The sequence below is a fragment of the Triturus cristatus genome, chromosome 1_1, assembly GCF_964204655.1.
Source record: "Triturus cristatus chromosome 1_1, aTriCri1.1, whole genome shotgun sequence".
In the NCBI taxonomy this organism is placed as follows: domain Eukaryota; kingdom Metazoa; phylum Chordata; class Amphibia; order Caudata; family Salamandridae; genus Triturus; species Triturus cristatus.
The window spans coordinates 97,128,228-97,151,776 of record NC_140579.1 but is presented as its reverse complement, the minus strand read 5'-3'; the positions used below and the strand labels follow the sequence as shown (position 1 = coordinate 97,151,776).

Below are 23,549 nucleotides of genomic sequence, written 5' to 3'. Positions count from 1 at the left end.
CTTTCCCGCCCAGAGTCTCGCTCTACACTTTCATGCCTACTTCTGCATTTTTTTTTAATGAAATTATTTTGCTTTGCGTTCATAAAGGGTGTGGACAACTTGTTATAAAACATAAGAATGAAGGCCTGCAGTTCCCGGCAGAGGGTTCGATGGGTACAATATGGTTACTTTCTTACTGCGTCACCGTCAGCGCTCAGACTGCTTTCAGTGCGGAAACAACACCGCGCGCCCTCACATGAACCCCCTCAGCTCGAGGCGGCCTTGAAGACACTCGGCTGTCTCGGTGCAGAATCCCAAGAAAGCAATCCTTTTTTGGATGCCACAAAGAGTAGCCCGCCCATTTTGGCTTGCCACATTCATTCCCCCCTCGCCTGTCTCTTATCCTCTGATGAAACTCAGCCGCCCCCCTGCACATTTAATATGTGCGGCACGTGAAGTGGAAACCCACTCCAGCCGCGCGGGGCAGGACGCCGGAGCATCCGTTCTCACTTCTCCTCCCAGGGCCTACTGCCCCGGCATGAATATTAAGGCCGTGCTCGTGCTGCTCGCCCTGGCACTGGCCACCATTTTAGCCCTGGTCTGCGTGCTCTTGTCTGGTGGAGGGGCCAAGGCGCAAGAGTGCGGGGGCCAAAAACACAGTGGCCAGCAGGAAAGGCAGACTGGCCAACAGGAAATGCAGGATGGCCAGGGTGTGATCTTTTCTGACCTCACCCCTACAGAGTTATCGCAGGTGGTGCGTTACCTTCAGCAGAACCTTGGCGATGACTTTGTAGACGCCGCGGAAGCGAACCCCTCCGACAACTGCATTTACTACGTCGATGTCGTGCTCCCCAAAAAGCAAGATGCCCTGAATTTCTTAGACAACAGAGGACCACAGCCCAAAAGAGAGGCGCTGGCGGTGGTCTTCTTCGGCAAACAGCAAGTACCTAATATCACGGAGTACGTGGTAGGCCCTCTGCCTCGCCCAACTTACCACTCAGACATCACTCTGCAGAAGTACAAAGACCAGCTCCCCTACTACCGCAGACCTGTGATTGGGAAAGAGTACATGGAAATGTACTCTTTGATCTACCAGAAAGAGTTTGCCAAGGCGCCTACCTTCCTGAAAGATGCGTATGACTATGATGGGACAAACTTTGCTGCTCTCACCACGGTCCCCCGTGGGTTCCGATCTGGGGACCGCAAAACGTGGTTTGTCCTCTTCCATAACGTTAGTGGTAGTGGCTTCTTCCTGCACCCGGTGGGCTTGGAAATCCTGGTTGATCATCAAAGTCTAGATGTCTCCCAGTGGAGAGTGGTCAAAGTGTTTTACAAGGGCAAGTATTTCAACGATATGGTTCACCTGGAGGAGGAGTATAAAACAGGCAAAGTGATGGTTGAAAAAATGGGTAAAGTGCCACCTGAAATGGACATTGCTTCCATGAATCCTTTAGGGGGCACCGCCGCAAATACTCCTTTCCAATATGAGCCCACCGGCCCACGTTACAGTGTCAAAGACAACCAAGTCTTCTTTCAGTCCTGGAGCTTCGCCTTTGGAAAGCACGTCAACTCTGGGTTGCGACTCTTTGATGTAAGATTTCAGGGGGAGAGGGTTGTCTACGAGCTGAGTGTGCAGGAGGCCATTGCAATCTATGGTTCGAATGCTCCAGGTTTACTCGTAACCAGGTACATAGACAGCAGTTTTGGCATCGGAAGATTTGCGCATGAGCTGGTCAGGGGAGTGGACTGCCCTTATCTAGCTACCTACGTGGATACCCAGCATATGATTGAATCCCAGACTCCAGAAACTGTCAAAAACTCAATATGCATTTTTGAGCAGAATGCAGGTATACCTCTGAGGCGGCACTATTCCAACTTGCATTCTATGTATTACGGTGGTCTACCTAGTACCGTCCTGGTAATCAGGGCCGTTTCCACACTCATCAACTATGACTATGTGTGGGACTTTATGTTCTACCAGAATGGAGTGATTGAAGCCAAAGTGTCTGCCACGGGCTACATAAGTTCTTCATACCTCTATGCCGACGGTCTCGATTTCGGGTCTAGAGTTGGCGAACACACCTTGGGAACGCTCCATACCCACTTCATGAATTATAAAGTTGACCTAGACATTGGAGGTAAGTTAATCCCCTTTACTCAATTTTACCATACTTTAGGCATAGCAAAACTCTGCCTGGCCACTAAAGGCATAAGGCTTCTGTTTTGCTTTTGAGGTTGGTTCTAGTCAATCAAAAGAAGGGGTCAAGGATGTTTTTTCCAATACTAGGCTCATTGTGAGTGCTATTACTGCTCTTCGGAATTTATACTCAATTAATTTCCCAGCTATTTTTTACTAAGATCAAATGTAGATTTTTGATTCCATTTGTATTTTTCATTTCTTTTGTCAACAACATGTCCTCTTTATGTAAATGCAGACATGTGGACTGAAAAGGTGTTTTGCATATGTTGAGTGTGTCCCTGTGTTTATTCACACATACCTCTGCTGGCCTTGCGTGGGATGCAAATTTACTAGTATGGGCAATGTTACATGGAGTTATCATTATCAAAGGAATGTTTTCCCAGCTTTCTTCTCACAGCTGATTCCAGTGCTAGCTTTATTAAAAGGCTAGTGATCGCCAGCCACCCTTTTAGGTTTTGTTCTTTTAAATGTGCCTCCCCATGCCATAAAGTTTTAAAGGTTTCTCATAGTAAGTTAGACAGTGAACAGTGGCTGTGAGGCAAGTTATATTGTTGCTGAAATGGACAGAGGGAAGACCAGGTGAGTGTTTTGCTCCCATCACTGACTCACTGAGAGCCTGAGAAATTTACTGGTTGAAAAGATATAAAGGCTAAAGTTAAAAAATATGAAAGAAGGGCAGCCTTCTGCGCGACTTATAAAAAAAGCATTTGCAATGCATTAGGTCTCGCATTTATGCGAGTTTGAGCTATTGACATTGCAAATAACAATGCCTATTGGCATTGTCATTTACAATGCCAATAGCTTTAACTCGTGTAACTGCGAGACCTATTGCATTGCAAATGCTTGTTTTGCTCACCATGCCGTTCCAGCTTGAACCTAGCCATATGCAAATCGGTCTTGACCCTGTGCCTCATGGGAACAGTCCAGCCCGCACTGCCAAGCCAGGTCTCGGGGTTTCACCCCTCTTCAGTCAGGATAGCTTGATTCCAGTGGCATGGAGAGCACGGGACCCACGTCTGGGCATACCCGTCCCACTCGGGGTGACAAATGCAAAAACAACAATTGATGGACAGAATGCAGAACAATGTCATACATTCACCCGAGTAGAGAGATCTGGGCCTAAATCCATTGTTTTTTTGCTCACAATGCCATTACAGTTTGGCCCCAACCATATGCAAATCAGTCTTGACCCTGCGCCCAATGGGAACAGTCCAACCCGAACTGCCAGGCCAGGTCCTCCCTGGACTGGTAAACAAGCATCCTTGGACCGGTTTTGGGCTTTCAGCTCTCATCAGCCAAGATAGCTTGACTTCAGTGGCATGGAGAGCACGGGACCCACGTCTGGGCTTACCCGTCCCACTCGGGGTGACAAATGTAAAAAGAACAATTGATGAACAGAATGCAGAACAATGTCATACATTCACCCCAGTACAGAGATCTGGGCCTAAATCCATCGTTTTTTTTGCTCACCATGCGGTTCCAGTTTGAATCTAGCCATCAATTGTGTGTCTTTTGCTTAATATACATCCAAGGCAGCACAAATATATGTTGATTGTCTACTATGGCAAAAAATGGCACTCGTTACTATGAACAGTCTTACACCCATGTACTTCTGACGGGCCATAAACATGCAAACAAGCCTAGAAGGCAAGTAGGCTCTGTATGGCCCTCTTGTCTCACCCATCACACACCAAGAACCGTCCCCCTTAACTCACTGATGTAAACAGATCCACCCAACACAGAAACATAACGAGTCACGCTGGTGGTAGCACATTTTCACAAAATGAACAACAAAATCTCGGACACATTTGGAAAATCATTCGTGGATTACAATGCTTACAACAAGAACAGAGAAGGGTCTGTTAACAGTATCATTAGCATAGCAGTTATAGCACGTGCAATTCAACTGTGTGCAGGGGTGTGATGGGCCCACTGCACACCAATTCTGGCTGTCTTACACTGCCCAACTAATATCAGAGACATTTCTCTTGCATTAGGGCTCATGGCAGCCTTGAAACTGCACCCCAATTCATCAAACACGTTTAGCTCGAAAAGGCAATTCTGCAAGCCCAGTCATTAAGCAAAACCTCAGTATAGCCAGAGCACTCGTAGATACTAACCAAACGGTGTAGCTCCAGTTTAAAGAGTAATCAATATTGACACTGAAGAAGCCTCGATAGAGGCAAACCTATAACATTATGATCCATTCCCCACTCGGAGGGTTTCAACCCTGCCTCAGTATGCTTCAATTTCAATTTACCAGGAACTTGGCACAGGTGTGTGTGCTCGGCCCCACGTAGTCCGAGGTATACATAATATTTTAATCTCATTATATAAGGTTGAGGTCATCAAACACATTCATCACCTATAAGGTGTTATTAGAAGATGCCATCAGCTGATTGCTACAGTGAATTACTTATACGTACCCACCCAAAACATTCCACTCCTTTCACGCGTGCGTCGCTTTCCGCAATTACAGTTCTGCGAAGGAGGCAACTTTACTTATGACACACGCACGCTTCCGTCTGATGTTGCCAATGACGTAAGTACGTAGAAAAAAAAACACCAAGACGCTACTTCAGCCTGCTCTATTTACAGCAGCTGCTACCATCGAATGCTGGGTGACGAAACACAACTAAATACAGGGACGTGGAAGAAGCAAACGTGACAACTGCAGCATCATGTGAGAAGCTGACCTGAAAATAATTATAGAGAAGAATGAAAACAACATTTTCGCACGTGTAGCAGGAAGTGTTCATCTTTGCTGGGCGTGTGAGATGCTTAAGAAAGCCTATGCTTTGACAGCACTGAGAAGAGGAATGTATTCTGAGAATAGCAGGTGCCGAATGATTTCTAGCTTCCCGGCTGTCAGCCTGACCCTGTTCTTCTCGCGGTAGGCTTGACTTCAAGTCACTTCTAATTACTGGACCCGCTTGAAAGACTTCAACACAGGCCTGTGACGTCATGCATGAAAATCACTCAAGTGCTACAGGGATTCACACAAGAAGCAGGTAATGACTGCCCATTGTACAGGGGGAGCGGCGGCGGTGGCGAGGTGTGTGCGCGCGCGTTAGGCAGCCACGGATGCGGTGAGGGGGGTCGGCAGCGGCGAGGAGTGTGTGCGCGCATGTCTGTGTGTGTGCGTGTGCGTCTGCGCAAGTGCGTCTCAGAAGCGCGTCCACAGACCCCGATCGCTGCGTGTGCCCCGGTCTGTCTCCCTTGAGAGGCATCACGGCAACAATAGTTCTCGTTGGCGGCAGCGCTTCGCGCTGCAACGCCAGCGAGACCTAAAAATCCTGTAGCTCACTACGGTGATTCATGGCGGCTAAGCACAGTGTTTGACCCATCTTTCTGCTGGGATCTGTTTTTTTGGGGGGGATATGGAATCTTGTATGGGCATTTCTTAGACATAACATATTGTGGAATACTGTATGCATTATCTGACATTCAATGACAAGAGTAAACCCATCTGGGGAAATTGTCTGCTGAGATCTTAATCTGACTCACCTGATAATGTAATAAATAATACCATGCATGGGTAAAGCCAATAGGTCTGGTGGTGCAACAGTTATTATTTTTTGTTTCTAACATATGCAACAAAAATAAAAATAAATGCTAAAAAGGAAAACATGCCACCTACCTGTGGCGATCATGTGCTTCCAAAAACAATGAAATAAAAAAATATATATAACCATCACAGATAATTTTAAAGAAGACTACGGGGGCCTGGTACCAAGCAAGCGTATGTGAAATGGGTATTGAAACCCTTTTCAGTTCTAATGACGAACACAGGAAAAAAGTCTTCTTGGCTCACGGAAATTGCACTATTGGCTTTGCTTAAAAAACATGAAAAAAGGCTAAAGAATGAAAATAAATATTGGCAAAGGAAATTATTGTCCCTCCAGCCCTAGCACTGAAGTATACTTCTCATTAGGAGGATGCACGCATGTGATTGGGTTAAATGCTGTCACTCACAATGCAAGAGAGCCAATGGCTGGAGTGGGCTGATCAATTGCCATGCTGTATGCTTTGGTAGAAGGACGCAAAATGTGAATGACAGTTAAATAGAGTAACCCAGAACTCCTTTTTGTAAATATAAGTGTATTTTTTATTTAGTATTTGTTTTTGTTTATATGAGGCTGGCGACACAGCTGTAGCTTTCTCTAAGACATCTAAAAATATTGGTAAGAGCTGGAGAGGCCTAAGTAAATGTGAAGAATAAGAAGGACAGTGGGAAGGGATTGAATTAGGGATAAGAGATAGTAAGGCACAATAGTTAAGGGGGTAACAGCAGGGTTAACTAGCAGGTGTGAGCAAAATAGGAAGATGATGGAATGAGCCAAGAGCAAAGAAAGATTGGCAAAAGAATAAAAAACAGGAGAATCAGAGTGAACAAACATTTACAAATGAAATAAGTTTCACCTTATCTAGAAAGTCCCATTTTTGGGCATAGTTATGCACCACCACAGGTACTGTAAGTACTTTACTACGTCATACCTTCCTATGTCTGGATTCTCAGCCTGCTTCCCTCTTGCCTCTCCCCCCCATGTTCCACTGTTGTGTTGTCATGTCACATACCCATCAATCACACCTCATTGGGTACAAGACTGGTCCACCCCTCTTTGGTATCCTGGCGTTGGCAACCTCCTCTCGAACTCGCCCTTCCTCTCTCCTGTTGTGACTGCAGTGTCACCCCATTTTCCCTGCCAACAACCTGCATCAATTGTTCTTCTTGACAGGAGTCGTTTTGGGAACACCGAACACTTACAACGTTTTGCCAATAGGCCAGACCTAAAAAGCAGGGCAGGGAAAAGGTCCGGGTGAAAGGGCTAGGGAGAAAAGTCATGGAGAATATAACATATAAATAGGCTGACCGGTGTTAGGCCTAAACCTATAATAACTGATAAAACCCCCCCTGATAGAAAAATAGCCTTCACCAGTGAAAACATATAAACACTGAAAAAACACCCGTACAACCACACACTAAATGCCATTCAAAGAAAGGAAAAAGAGAGTGAAAGAATCGTTTTTTTCTTCCTGAAGGGGCCAATACAATGTAACTCTGTTATACAAGCTAGCAGTAAGAAAGTCTGGGCTAACCTTAATCTGCTTGAGTTTTGTTGTTTAGGGGTGCCACTAAAATATTGTTTCTGCTTCCTTTTGTTTTTTTTCAGTTTTGTGGTCTCAGGTCTGAAGATGCAGGGTTTAGAAGCATGTTTTAGGTCTTGTTTAATTGTTTTATGAACTGTCGAGAATCAGGAATAATCAAAATCATATCTGATATTTTGGGTGCGTTTGATTCTTTAACTGATAGATAAAATGGCTGGTTTTATAATAATCTTTTCTAATATGTGGCATCACATTTACCCACAGAGAATGGGTAAAAACCCTTAATGCATCAGACCCCAGTTTCTAGTGAGTCAATATGGATAATAGGTGAATTGCCAACACCTCAGGCTTTAAACATTCAATGCAAGGTATAGTGACAAGTATATGTGAAAAGAGCGCTGTCACCAAGCATCTGGGATAGTGGTTAAAACATGACACGAGACTTTTGGAAAACACGGAATGCAGTGTCACTTGGAATGCTCTGCAAAAAAGGTTCCTTCCAAGTTCAACAAAGATTGGAGTTATATTGTTTGTATTTGCAGTGATTCAGCTTTGTATATGAAAAAGCTGCGTGATGACCTGTCAAAATTGAAACCTGAGCTGAAGTGCTTCCCTGTAAGAGATCCTTGCCACTTGTTAGATGGCATGCTGAAAGCATCTTTACAATCTTCAGAGTTAATGAGGAATGCTATTGACATTTTAGTCCATTCTGGTTCACTGTTTTCTTATGCACAGGAACTAAAACCCAAATATTTATCATTTGGTGCTTTATGCGGCATCAAAGAAAGAGTCATCCCAACTGTGTCCCTTAGCTGATGGTTCTCATTCCAAGGGGCTGTGGATGCCATATTATCCATGCGGCAACCGTTTACAGAATGTTTGCTGAGTGATGATGCCAGTGGCAAGAAATGTGAGGATCTTTGGTCGCATATTGATAGTGGTGTGAAACAAAGTACACTCTACTGCATCTTAGATTTTTAGATTTTTACAGGAAAACATAACTGCTGTAGTGGACATAATAAAAACTAGAGTCTGAAAACACCCTTGTCTGCCAAGTGTTCAGCATAATTGGTGTAGATGTGAAACATCTCCTTGAGAGTAGGCTGGGTGACACCTTTAGTGACTTTGGCACTGTAACATGTTCCAAAGCAATGGTGAAGAGCAATTCAGGAACTTTTATTTTACAATGTATGAAAAATGGCTTGCAATGATGCATAGAAATGTCCCTTCACCACCAATGACATTTGAAGTCAATGACACCTCACTGTGGTACTCTGTTCTAGATCCCTTCTGTAAAGGGGAATTTCCTACATAGTTCAAAAGTGCTGCCTCATTTTTGACCCCTTCAATAACTCTGAGGGTATAAGCGTCCAGATCAGTGCAAATACTGAAGACCCTGCCCTGAGTATCGCAATCTTCAAGTGTACCAGTATTGGCATGGAAAGCTATACCAGTGGCCAGATTTAACAAATTGCGTACTGGCTATTTTGGCTCTGCCCATCTCAAGTGTCAATGTTGAGAGGGCCTTTTCACAGAAGTTTACATGAGAAGGAAAGAGCGAGTGCACATAACCAAAGACTCACTGAAGAAGTATTGTATGGTGTACTACAATAAGTTTAATTTGCAAAAATCTATTTGGACCACATACACAATATACTTACACTATCTATATACCATGCGCTATCTGTGCAGAAAGCAAGCAATAATAAAAGCAAAACGTTCCATAAACACGGGAAACACACTGTTTCTATAGTTTTTAATGGCGCGAAAATGTGTAACCACTGATAACCACTGTTTTTTAAGGTATAGAAATCACTTGAAAACACTGAAAAAACCCCACTGGAATTTACCAAAAATAGAAACTGGAAACAGGAAAGCCTACATATAAACAATGATCACGCTGCACAGCTCTGTGCAAACAGTTGGACAGATACTGTATTATTGGGGAGAGAAAACAAATTCAGCCATGTGTCAAGTACACCGTGTTGGAACCACCAAGATTTGTGTCATTACTTAACTGAAGAATACCTTTGTCAGGTACAAATAAACAAACCACTGTGATTTGGAAGCAGTTCCGGATTACCAAATAGGCGAAGTAGGCACCAGCCTATGGGCCCCACTCCTTTTAGATGCCCCGCGACAATGGATCAAAATACAACTTTAAGTTAATAAACCAGACATCAGATTCACATAACAGTTTGACTCTTAAAAAGCACATCTTCTGTCAGCTGTCAGTTTGCACACAAATCTGGTGCATTTGGGTATTAGGAGATCATTTACGAGGGGGGCCATGAAATTTCGACTGCCTAGGGGTCTCAATAGGGTTTAATCTGTCCCTGCATGGAAGTTGCATATATAGGTGGCAGCTATACCCAGCTCTGATAGGGCTGGTAGTTATACAAATGCACAGGTGGTCATGGATGCCACATCACACAAAATTATATCCCTTCAGCCCTGCAGTAGCGCACAGGGGAAACCATTATGGCAACCAGTAAGTAAAGTAACATGAAAATAACATGGGTGTGTGAAATGGTTTTAATAATTTGTAGGTAGGATGGCTTCCAGTAGAGGCACGGGGGATAGCTGTGTGGAAGGAATTTTTATTTGCTTTAGCAACGGAGAAGTGACCTGGACGAGGGTTTTCTGGAAGTTGCTTTGGATGGGTTGATAGGTGAAAAGGAATTTTTACTAGCAAAGATCATTTATAGTTGGATGGAAGGTAGAGTTACTGACAATACAGTAGTGTGGGGAGATGGGTGGAATGAAGTATTACTGGCCCAAGGTATGGTGGTGGCTGGTTAGGAGGGTATGTTGTTTTGTGAGTATATATAGGGCACATATTCTTCCATTGGTGTGTACTTTACCGTGCCAATCAGGTTCGGTACCTACTTTCCCAAGTATTGAGAGTTCCAGCTCAGACAGCATTCTGGTGGTAAATTTGAGGCAGTTTGAGGATATCTGATATTCTGCTGTTGATAATTGTGTATATTATAAGTTTGGGGAGGTGTAACCAACATACTTACATGATAACTGAGTTACTTGCCTGCCATAGTACCCGGTTAATTTACATGTGAATGAACTAACTGAAAGCATCTGGTAAGTCCTGATATCCATCTGCTGACTATCTTGACTGAGTTGGGTTGTTGTTACAAGTCGTTTTTAGCTGTGTACTATTGCCTGGTCGTAAGCATTGATGGCATGATTGACTGCTGTTTTCAGCCTAGTGGTTCGATTAAATGTCCAGTATGAAGCGTGGATGCAAACTGTGCACCCATTAAATACCGCAATTGTAGCGGGCTACATTTACTGGGTTTAAAATTTGCACCTGATTTCGCTCTGCAGCTTTTTGATTGGGGAATTATGCACAGTTGCAAATAGTCTGGCCATGCATTCAACCAACTGCGTGCAGTTAGCCTGCCAGGAAGTAAGGAAAACCCTGGGTGAGGCACATTTTGTATTTTCGCTGCAAAGGGGACTTTGCTCCCTAAACGAATTTCCAGGGCCAACCGCAGTCGGGGTCTAAGTGGTAAATATGTGTGATGTTGGATGTGTGTGAGATGTTCTGTCTCATATATTGTTTGGAAGGTGATATATATAAAGCGCTGTTGGAAGCAGGTTGTTGCCCAATATGGCACGTGTGCACTGTGCTCTTTGTTTGTACAGAGGGTGTATAATGTGTTCTGCAGGAAGTTGTGCTAGTGTTAAATGATGCTGGGTCTTCATGTTGTGTTGTGCTCTAAGTATACTGTTTGACAAACCTTCACCATACTGATACAAAGAATCCACGGCCCAGCCAGCCTGGCACTCCCAGGAGTGGGTTCATACTGTGTGGTATATCACACCGCACAGACACAGCCTGTTCTCAGTGTTAGAGCGTGGCACTCCCCGGAGTGGGTTCATACTGTGTGGTATATCACACCACACAGACACAGCCTGTTCTCGGTGTTAGAGCCTGGCAATCCCAGGAGTGGGTTCATACTGTGTGGTATATCACACCACTCAGACACAGCCTTTTCTCGGTGTTAGAGCCTGGCAATCCCAGGAGTGGGTTCATCCTGTGTGGTATATCACACCACTCAGACACAGCCTGTTCTCAGTGTTAGAGCCTGGCACTCCCAGGAGTGGGTTCATACTGTGTGGTATATCACACCACTCAGACACAGCCTGTTCTCAGTGTTAGAGCCTGGCAATCCCAGGAGTGGGTTCATACTGTGTGGTATATCACACCACTCAGACACAGCCTTTTCTCGGTGTTAGAGCCTGGCAATCCCAGGAGTGGGTTCATCCTGTGTGGTATATCACACCGCACAGACACAGCCTGTTCTCAGTGTTAGAGCCTGGCACTCCCAGGAGTGGGTTCATACTGTGTGGTATATCACACCGCACAGACACAGCCTGTTCTCAGTGTTAGAGCCTGGCAATCCCAGGTGTGGGTTCATACTGTGTGGTATATCACACCACACAGACACAGCCTGTTCTCAGTGCTAGAGCCTGTCACTCCCAGGAGTGGGTTCATACTGTGTGGTATATCACACCGCACAGACACAGCCTGTTCTCAGTGTTACAGCCTGGCACTCCCAGGAGTGGGTTCATACTGTGTGGTATATCACACCGCACAGACACAGCCTGTTCTCAGTGTTAGAGCGTGGCACTCCCCGGAGTGGGTTCATACTGTGTGGTATATCACACCACACAGACACAGCCTGTTCTCGGTGTTAGAGCCTGGCAATCCCAGGAGTGGGTTCATACTGTGTGGTATATCACACCACTCAGACACAGCCTTTTCTCGGTGTTAGAGCCTGGCAATCCCAGGAGTGGGTTCATCCTGTGTGGTATATCACACCACTCAGACACAGCCTGTTCTCAGTGTTAGAGCCTGGCACTCCCAGGAGTGGGTTCATACTGTGTGGTATATCACACCACACAGACACAGCCTGTTCTCAGTGTTAGAGCCTGGCACTCCCAGCAGTGGGTTCATACTGTGTGGTATATCACACCGCACAGACACAGCCTGTTCTCGGTGTTAGAGCCTGGCAATCCCAGGAGTGGGTTCATACTGTGTGGTATATCACACCGCACAGACACAGCCTGTTCTCGGTGTTAGAGCCTGGCAATCCCAGGAGTGGGTTCATACTGTGTGGTATATCACACCGCACAGACACAGCCTGTTCTCAGTGTTAGAGCCTGGCACTCCCAGGAGTGGGTTCATACTGTGTGGTATTTCACACCGCACATACACAGCCTGTTCTCAGTGCTAGAGCCTGTCACTCCCAGGAATGGGTTCATACTGTGTGGTATATCACACCGCACAGACACAGCCTGTTCTCAGTCTTAGAGCCTGGCACTCCCAGGAGTGGGTTCATACTGTGTGGTATATCATACCACACAGACACAGCCTGTTCTCAGTGTTAGAGCCTGGCACTCCCAGGAGTGGGTTCATACTGTGTGGTATATCACACCGCACAGACACAGCCTGTTCTCAGTGCTAGAGCCTGTCACTCCCAGGAGTGGGTTCATACTGTGTGGTATATCACACCGCACAGACACAGCCTGTTCTCAGTGTTAGAGCCTGGCAATCCCAGGAGTGGGTTCATACTGTGTGGTATATCACACCGCACAGACACAGCCTGTTCTCAGTGTTAGAGCCTGGCACTCCCAGGAGTGGCTTCATACTGTGTGGTATATCACACCGCACAGACACAGCCTGTTCTCAGTGTTAGAGCCTGGCAATCCCAGGTGTGGGTTCATACTGTGTGGTATATCACACCACACAGACACAGCCTGTTCTCAGTGTTAGAGCCTGGCACTCCCAGGAGTGGGTTCATACTGTGTGGTATATCACACCGCACAGACACAGCCTGTTCTCAGTGTTAGAGCCTGGCACTCCCAGGAGTGGGTTCATACTGTGTGGTATATCACACCGCACAGACACAGCCTGTTCTCAGTGTTAGAGCCTGGCACTCCCAGGAGTGGGATCATACTGTTTGGTATATCACACCGCACAGACACAGCCTGTTCTCAGTGTTAGGGGTAAACGTCGGTGGCCCATCCTACTTTTAACACAAGACATGCATTCCCACCAGAAAACTGAACCGTAACTAAACCCTCCTCCCCTCCTTCTCCTTCACTTGGGTCAACTCTCACTATGCAGTTTGCTATGAAGAGTCACACAGGGCCATCCAAAAAATACAGTTCTAATCAGAGTCACAAAGATGCCTGCCCGGGTCCAGGGGCCCCAGGGACCGTCATCTTATCAGTCTTTATTCAAATACCTCGGGACTGAGTTCCTGTGTTTCACAAATTTATTCTATTCGTCCTTCAATTCATATGCAATTTTCTCAATGACTATCAGTTGTCATATCTTCTGTACCCAGTGTTACCTTGTGGGAAAACAGCCCTGCCCCATAGCCCCACGATTGTTTCTTTGGTTGCTAATATGTTATATTATGTTATGTCTATTTGTAAAGTGCACCAATCACCCATGGGAAATTCTCTTTTTGTGGCTTCTAGTAAAACACAGGCTGCACTATCCATCAGGTCCATATCCTCAATTTCCCTTCTGGCAGAGGTCGGTGACCAAAAACTTGCGATCTTGGGGCATAACCATGGGATGTGTAGAATCCTGTCTGCGCCTCCACATTATCTCCAGCATAGCCCAGAGTGTGTTGTTCATAACATGCAGTCTGGCGGGAGTGCAGTGCCATCTGTACACTATTTTATACAGTGTTTCTTAATCAATGTTTCCCAATCAATCAATCAATCAATCAGGGTTGATAAAGTGCAACTAGTCACCCGCGAGGGTCTCAAGGCGCTGGGGTCATCCGAAGAGCCAGGTCTTGAAGTTCTTCCTGAACTGCTGCAGTGTGGGGGCTTGCCGGAGGTCGAGAGGGTGGTCGTTCCAGGCCTTGGCAGCAAAGTAGGACAAGGATTTTCCTCCTGTTCTGGCTTTGTAGATGCACAGGACAGTGGTCGGATGATCGGAGGTGTCGTTTGGGTGCGTGGAAGGAAAAGCAGTTGTTCAGGTATGTTGGTCTGGTGTTGTGAAGGACCTTGTATGCGTAGGTGAGGAGTTTGAAGGTTATTCTTCTTTCAACTGGGAGCCAGTGGAGATCGCTGAGGTGTTGGGTGATGTGGCTGTGGCGGGTGATGCTGAGGATCAGTCTGGCTGGGGCGTTCTGGACGGTCTGTAGTCTGCGTAGGAGTTTCTTGTTGATTCCGGCATAGAGAGCGTTGCTGTAGTCCAGTCTGCTACTGATGACAGAGTCTGGGACAGTTTTTCTGGATTCGGATGGGATCCATCTGAACATCTTTCAAAGCATGCGGAGGGTGTTGAAGCAGGTCAATGATACGGTGTTGATGTAGCGGTTCACTGTGAGCAGAGTCTAGTTTGATTCCGAGGTTCTGTTTGTGGTCTGTCAGCGTGGGTGGATTTCTGAGGGCGGGGGGCCACCAGGAGTCGTCCCAACTGGAAGGGGTGAAGTCCCAGGATGAGAAACTCTGTTTTCTCTGAGTTGACTTTCAGGCAGCTGTTCTTCATCCAGGTGGTGTCAACTTTCATCCCTTCTTGGAAGTTGTGTTTGGTGACGTTGGGTTTATTGGTGAGGGAAAGGATAAGCTGGGTGTCATGTGCGTATGAGACAATGTTGAGCCCATGGTGCCTGACGATGGTTGCGAAGGGGGCCATGTAGTTGTTGAAGAGGGTGGGGCTGAGGGAGGAGCCCTGGGGCACTCCACAATTGGTCTCTGTCTGTTCCGAGATGTAGGGCGGCAGTCTGACTCGCTGACTTCTGCAGGTGAGGAAAGAGCATATCCAGTTGAGGGCCTTGTCGCGGATGCTGGCGTCGTGGAGTCTCAATCAATCAATCAATCAATCAATCAATCAATCAACAGATTTGTAAAGTGCACTACTCACCCGCAAGGGTCTCAAGGCGCTGGGAGGAAGGGGGAGATGCTATTGCTCGAACAGCCAGGTCGTGAGCTGTTTCCTGAAGGAGAGGTGGTCCTGGGTCAGCCGTAGGTGGGTGGGGAGGGAGTTCCATGTCTTGGCCGCCAGGTAGGAGAAGGATCTTCCTCCGGCGGTGGCTCTGCGGATGCGTGGGACGGTGGCGAGGGCGAGGCTGGCGGAACGGAGCTGGCGAGTGGGGGTGTAGAATGTGAGGCGGCTGTTGAGGTATTTGGGGCCCATGTCGTGGAGAGCTTTGTGAGCGTGGGTGAGGAGTCTGAACGTGATCCTCTTGCTGACTGGGAGCCAGTGCAGGTCTTTCAGATGGGCGGAGATGTGGCTGTGGCGGGGGATGTCTAGGATGAGTCGTGCAGAGGCGTTCTGTATGCGCTGGAGTCTTTTCTGGAGTTTGGCTGTGGTTCCCGCATAGAGGGTGTTCCCGTAGTCCAGTCAGCTGGTGACGAGGGCCTGGCTGAACGTCTTCCTGGTTTCGATGGGGATCCACCGGAAGATCTTTCGGAGCATGCGCAGAGTGTTGAAGCAGGATGACGAGACGGCGTTGGCTTGCTTGGTCATCGTCAGGGAGGAGTCCAGGATGAAGCCCAGGTTGCGTGCATGATCCGTTGGCTTGGGGGCGGTGCCCAGGGCAGGGGGCCACCAGGAGTCGTCCCAGGCAGAGTGGGATGGTCCCAGGATGAGGACTTCCGTCTTGTCTGAGATCAGTTTCAGACGGCTGAGCTTCATCCATTCCGTGACGTCTTTCATTCCTTCCTGGAGGTTGGCTCTGGCTGTGGCGGGGTCGTTGGTGAGGGAGAGGATCAGCTGGGTGTCGTCGGCGTAGGAGATGATGTTGAGGTTGTGTTGGCGTGCGATGGCCGCGAGAGGGCTCATGTAGATGTTGAAGAGGGTGGGGCTGAGCGAGGATCCTTGTGGAATGCCGCAGATGACTTCGGTGGCCGCGGATCTGGTGGCTAGGGTGCGGTGACAGATGGTGTTGAATGAAGCCGAGAGGGATTCTGTTTTGTCCTGGTGCGCCTTGAAAAATTGATGGTGCGAGTGAAAATCATTTCCCATTGTTTCTGGTCTAGCTGGAGGAGCATCGCCCCCCAAACCAGAGCTGAAAAATAAAATGGTAATAAAGTTTATTTATTAAAATTTTATTTTTAAGCAACCAATCCGGCCCAAACTGAACATCAAGACGGGGCGGGCCATTGCTGCTGAGTGGCAGCAGGGAGCTGTGTGCTTAAATTTAAAATGCGCATGTCTCTTTGGCCGGCCGTCTTGCGACGACCAGCCAAACATGCATATTTTAAACCTCTCTAACCCAGCTGTCTTAGAAAGCGCAAGCCTCCAGTGCTCTTAAGAGGGCTGAGAGAGGCCGCTCCCTCCAATCCTGGTGCTTCTCTCATGCTAGTTAACAGAATGAGAACAGTGCCAGGATTAGCTTGGGAGTTGGAAGGATTAGCTTGGGAGTTGGAAGCCTGCCTCGAGGAGAGAAGGCCTCCTTCATGCACAAAAACAATCAATGGAGGCTTTTTCCTCTTTCTATGTGTGCTGCAAAATGTAGCACACATAGAAAGAGGAAAAACGAGGAGAAATAAATATATTTCTCCTAGTTACGCCTTCCCTGGGGAGGCGAACAGTTTTGATGCATTCTCAGGTTTACGGATCCTTGGAAACCTGGGAGTGTGTCAAAACCCATGAGTGTTGCATGAGAAAAATCAGCATATTGCCCAATGAGCCTGATCAATAGCAGCAGCTGACCGATAACAGCATGATTTTTGCCTGCTCCGGTGATGGTAGGTGCAGTTGCCACCCATAGGTGAACTGCTGTTCCTGTCGGCAGGAATACTAAGAGTTTGTGTAGCAGAGAGTTTAAGGGGATAGCAGGCTTTGGTGGTCAGTGACAAAGGACACACTGCACACAATTTAAAGAGTGACCTTTTAATACTCCAAACTAAGCCTGGGCAAAGCACTACGCTACGCTACGCTCGCGTAGTTTGCGAAGTTTGCGCTACTTCGCACTACGCGAATTGCACATAGCACAGTGCAAACATCCGTAGCGTAGTGTTGCGTAGTGCAACGGTCATTTTTTGCTTGCTCGCAGTCCTCAACGTCAAGTTGGCGACCGCGAGCAAGCAAAATGACATCCCGGCGAGACTTTTTCCTCGTTCGCGATCAGCAACATCAAGTTGGCGATCGCGAGCGTGGAAAATAAACCTCCCGGCGAGATTCTCAACGCGAGGAGGTCATGTTTCTCATTGCGAGTGGTCGCGTATGCTCGCGACCGCTCGCGATGAGAAACAACCAGTCCGCGATGAGAAAGCTGCTGCTCGAGGAAAAATCTACTCGAGCAGCAGAAAACTACAGCTTGCACTGTGCAAGATGCCGTTTTTAATGATTGCACAGTGCCAGTTGCTTGTCCGCATTGTGCAATCATTGAAAACGACATCTTGCACAGTGCGAACAGGGTACTACGCAGTTCGCGAAGTGCTACGCGTAGCTCGCGTAGTGCGAAGTGCACTTTGCGTAGCTTCGCGTAGTGCTACTTCGCGAACTACGCCCAGGGTTACTCCAAACTAGTAAAATTAATCATTCGGGTGTACTAGGAATAGATTATGGCGCTCATATAGTTATCACACTCTATCTCAAAAGGACAAACTCCAAGGTGCATCCAAAATAAAGGGAAGAAAACACCCTACTACCCTAAATTCAATCTGAAGATCGAATAACACAATACAATTTTTTCGGAGCACACAATTTCAATGATCATTCAAATTACAGTTTGTTAAACACACAAGAACGAATAATCAGTTGGGCTCTTGCTCTTCTTTTAATGTTCCTCCAATCCCATAAGCCAACGCGTTTCGCCGTGGTAGGATTAACCTACGGCTTCATCAGGGCTGGAAGTAATACAGAGTATGTAATTGTAATCATAGTGTATATAAAACCATGGAGCCCACATTTTGTGACAGCCAAATGCCAATGAGTTATTCAAAACTATTTGATCCGGTGCAATACATTATAACATAAACCTTTATGAATACACAACGCATTCATAGTAAAAGATCAAGGAGGATTTACACTTCACCCAGTTCTCCAGTGAAATGTGACCAAACTGTCAGTTTCTCACACCACTATCAAAGTGTAAATTATATCTATTACACCTGTGCAAAAAATATTAAACTAAGCCTTCCGACGTAAGTACCTCAAAGTTCTATTGGATGTATTCTAGAAAAACATAAATAAAATCCTTACAGCTATAGATATTATGAGGCAAATGGGTTCACTCGCTTCGAATATTTAATCATTAGTAACAACATTGTTTCTTTTCATTAAGGAGCCATACCTTATCATAGATAGCTCTCCACTATGTAGTTATATCTCCATCTCATAAGCTCTTTGTGAAAATCAGGATAATAATCGATTCCAAATCTAAACCAAAATAACGTCATATTAGATTTTAGTCATTGTACCATAATCCAACGTCACAAAAACAACATTATTTAATATATCAAAATCCTTCTAAACCAGCTAATGAGGTTTAGGTACTGAGTCCACTATATCAGTATGGTACCAGCATACACTCAATCTGAGTCCCAAAACAACTCGTAAATATTCTTGCAGGCATAACATTAGTTGCCTATTCATTTAAAAAGAACTTTTGCCGCTAGAGAAGTTTAAAAACAATGAATCCATCGCGGTCTTTTTACCTATCAGTATAATACCAGCACATATTTAATCTAAGCCCCAAAACAACTCGTAAACATTATTGCAGGCATAACATTAGTTGCCTTTTCAATGCATTTACAAGAAACTTTCGCCGCTAGACAAATTTCAGAACAATAAATCAATCGGAGTCTTCTTACCTAGCTGTTAATACTCCACGTGTACTAGAGTTATCCAAAAACGCTGTCTGCCACAATGTATAAGTCAATGTTTCCAAATCCTGGTAGGAAGCGTCAATAACAGACAAAGAGTAAATTAACTACTCCTCCCTTTGATATTACATAGGTTAAGGCACTGTACAAATATTCTAACTCTCACCTTTAATTTCAAGAGCGTTTCCCGAGTACAGGTAACGTTTGCTCTCTTCCGGGTCTCCGAAGCACATAAAGGTTATCCGAGATAGAAAAAGGACTCGGACAAACCCTGTAATGCCAGCGCCATCTTGGAATGGCATAAACTCACCGATTTAGGTGCAATGAATATGATTCCCTCATTGAGGAGTTTAATACCCCTTGAAATAAAATAGTTTATCATTGATTCAAGCTTTCTCTAGCAGCTTAATCGCAAACACATCATGTCAATTTATAAGTACCATTACAATCGTCTAGAAGCCATGCCTCAATAATATCAATCAAACGTGTTATTAATGAAGTGCTGCATCTTTTCTCTACTTAGGTGTACCTATTCCATTATTAATCATCTTTAATTTCTAATTTTTAATTTTAGACTACATCAGAGGGTGAATCGTAAAAACTAAACACAATATTGAATGTATCAATTCAGTAATTCTGTATCAATTAATGAGAAATTCTCATTTCAATAGACTCAATCACCCAAAAAATATTGCAACTCCTGATCAAAATTCAAGCCGTCCTCCACGGCCCTCAAACGCATGATCCACTTTGCCTCATGTCTCCTCAAAGTGAGTTCTCTGTTACCACCACGTGAGTCTACTTTCAAATGCTCTATCCCAAAGAATTTAAAACTTTTGTTATAACCTTGAGATGCGCAGTTGTGTACATGTTCAGCAATGGGATATCTTACATCATTATTTTTAATAGCTCTTAAACTCTTAACTAGTCTCCAACTTCACAAAAAAGGACTGAAATTAGTCTTGTAGCCATAGTAGGTCTTCCAGGAGTATCAAACTTTAGACAACTATATCTCACGAACATTTGATCACAGCTTGGGCCACCAGTTCATATTATTAGATAGGGAACTGTATTTAGGTTAGGTTAAAGTTGAGTATTTCATGGTATCTCAGGAACCACAAGAGCTAGAAATATGGTCGAGTGGTTTCAGCATTTGAGGGACAAGCCTCAGTCAATAGGAGATGACCACAACATGGAATGGAAAAATAGTTCCATTCTTCTCACCTGAAAATGGGCTGATATAAGCTTTTTACAAAGTCACAGAATGGTAGGTGGCGGGTGAGTGTGCAGGCTGACCGCACACGGTCTTAGAATGTCTCCTGCAGGTCCTCAACTGTCTCTCAAAGCTGATGCCTACAGTGCATCTGGCTAGTGGTTCCTGATTGGCTCACATTTTCATGAGAACCTCTAAGCAGACATTGTTCAGCTGGGCCTTGTTCCTTGTCCTCCTAGCCAAGTCTTAATTTTGATCCTAGCCTTGAGATTATGATCCTAGCTTTGAGGAAAACAGCAGCTCACAGAGTTATGCCCCTAATCAAATGTCCTCTCTGATGTTGCAGCAAAGTCTAGATGGATATGAACTGCTGGATCAAGGGGTTATAACTGGGTGCTCTGATGACAAGTAAGAGCCACTCAAGTGAGGAAGTCACCTAGTGGTTCCTTGTTAAAATATCGATGTAAAAAATATAGTTAACAAAAATATTGCTGTAAAAATATTGAATACAAAAATATCGACTCCCTATACTTAAACAGGTAAGTATAATAATATCGAAACAAAAATATCGAAGTAAAAAATATAGATGTAAAAAATATCGACTTAAAAAATATATATAACTTGAACAAACTATATTAAATAATATTAATATATTTAACAAAAGAAATTATATTTAATACATTTTGTACCTAAATGTAACAAATAAACGTAATTTAAAAAAATATAAACACACAAAAATGTGTACATATACATATATTTACTTAAATACATTGTATTAACTATTATCTTTATTTTATAAACTTTTTAAATTATATAAAAATAAAATATACATATATATATCAATAATTTAAAATAAAATAAAACATCCTATAATTAATTAACACATTAAACTATTAAAAAAAAACATACATTTAACAAGACAATAATTACAATAGCAGGGAAAGTGTTGGATAGCGGAGGGGTAAAAATTACTATTCCCACTCCAGTGAGAGCAAAAGCAGGGAAAGTGTTGGATAGCGGAGGGGTAAAAATTACTATTCCCACTCCAGTGAGTGCAACAGCAGGGAAAGTGTTGGATAGCGGAGGGGTAAAAATTACTATTCCCACTCCAGTGAGTGCAACAGTAGGGAAAGTGTTGGATAGTGGAGGGGTAAAAAATACTATTCCCACTCCAGGGAGTGCAAAAGTAGGGAAAGTGCTGGATAGCGGAGGGGTAAACATTACTATTCCCACTCCAGGGAGTGCAAAAGTAGGGAAAGTGTTGGAGAGCGGAGGGGTAAAAATTACCATTCCCTATCCAGTGAGTGAAAAGCAGGGAATGTATTGGATAGCAAAGGGGTAAAAATTACTATTCCCAATCCAGTGAGTGCAACAGTAGGGAAAGTGTTGGATAGCGGAGGGGTAACAATTACTATTCCCACTCCAGTGAGTGCAGCAGTAGGGAAAGTGTTGGATAGCGGAGGGATAAAAAATACTATTCCCACTCCAGGGAGTGCAAAAGTAGGGAAAGTGCTGGATAGCGGAGGGGTAAAAAATACTATTCCCACTCCAGGGAGTGCTAAAGTAGGGAAAGTGCTGGATACCACGCCAATAAATATAAAAAAAAAATCTACATTTTTATTACATTTAATTTCCATTATTAACATAAATAATATTGAAATTTAAATATATTAATAAAAAATGGAATAAATATTCATTAATTACACATTGTTTAACACTATAATATCCACAACACACAACTAAAATGAATTACAATTATTAATTACTAATACATTTATACAAATTAATTAACAAATAATTAATAATTCATCAATAAAAAATAAATTCCTTCCCACCCTTTACATCTATAAACACCACAACACACAACTAAAATTAAACAATTACCGTAATTAATTAATTTAAATTAACTAACTATCAAACAATTATTAATAAATTAATGTACACATTTAACTCAATAACATCACAATTATACAATTATGAATAAATATAAATTATTGAATATATTTCATATAATTAAATTACTTCCCACCCTATTCTCCGATAAACCCACAACCCGCTACAGAACTAAAAATGCAAAATTCAATTTAAAAAAAATTGTTAACTACCATAAACAATAAATAAAATCTATATAATTAAATTACTTCCCACCCTATTCCCCTATAAACCCACAACCCGCTACGGAACTAAAAACGCAAAAATATTAATTACTAAGGTGCCGATTCCGATCCTGGAAAAATTTTCCCTGTACGAATCGTATCCGGATTTTTTTCCGTACGAATCGTACAAGAACCGTACAAACTGGCAAGTACGATTCGTATGGGAAAAAATACATACGAATCGCATTGGGAAAATTCCCCGACACGTCCTCGGGTCGGGAAAAGTGTCCGACACGTCCCCGGACGATTTTACGTACGAATCGGAAAACTGAAGTCCGAGCGCGCAAGTACGATCCGTCTCGTCCGTCCGATTGTACAACCATATGGAAAAAACACCGTATGGAGTGAACTGCAATAGCAACCATGGAGACATGTGCCCGCATACGCGCTGTCCCCCCCAAGCCCCCCGTATGTACGCGCCGTCCCCCCCAGCCCCCGTATGTACGTGCCGTACACCCCCCCAGCCCCCGTATGTACGCACCGAACACCCACCTAGCCCCCGTATGTACGCGCCGAACACCCACCCAGCCCCGCGGATGGACGCGCCGTACCCCCACCCGTGTATGTACGGAGCGTACCCCCACCCATGTATGTACAGAGCGTACCCCCACCCATGTATGTACAGAGCGTACCCCCACCCGTGTATATACGGAGCATACCCCCACCCGTGTATGTACGGTGCGTACCCCCAGCGCTACGCGCTGGGGGTCCGCACCGTACATACACGGGTGGGGGTACGCTGCGTACATACACGGGTGGGGTGGAGGTACGCTCCATACATACATGGATGGGGGTACGCTCCGTACATACACGGGTGGGGGTATGGCGCGTCCATCTGCGGGGGGGCTGGGGGTACGGTGCGTCCATCCGCAGGGCTGGGGGGTGTTCGGCGCGTACATACGGGGTTGGGGGGGTGCTCGGCGCGTACATACGGGGCTGGGGAGGCGGCGCGTACATACAGGGGCTGGGGGGGACGGCGCGTACATACGGGGGGCTGGGGGGGACGGCGCATACATACGGGGGCTGGGGGGGGGACGGCGCGTACCGGGCCCCCTATTCCGCTCGCATT

General features: G+C 45.1%; 1 protein-coding gene across 1 annotated transcript in view; it reads left to right on the top strand.

The window, feature by feature from the left end:
• Positions 1–415: 415 nt before the first annotated feature.
• LOC146869609 (amine oxidase [copper-containing] 3-like) overlaps positions 416–23,549 on the top strand; it is a 78,919-nt gene continuing 55,785 nt past the window's right edge. Inside the window, exon 1 of the mRNA XM_085608596.1 lies at positions 416–2,117. Within this exon, the coding sequence (XP_085464722.1) occupies positions 518–2,117 (1,600 nt within the window). The 5' untranslated portion in view covers positions 416–517. The remainder of the gene's footprint in view (positions 2,118–23,549) is intronic.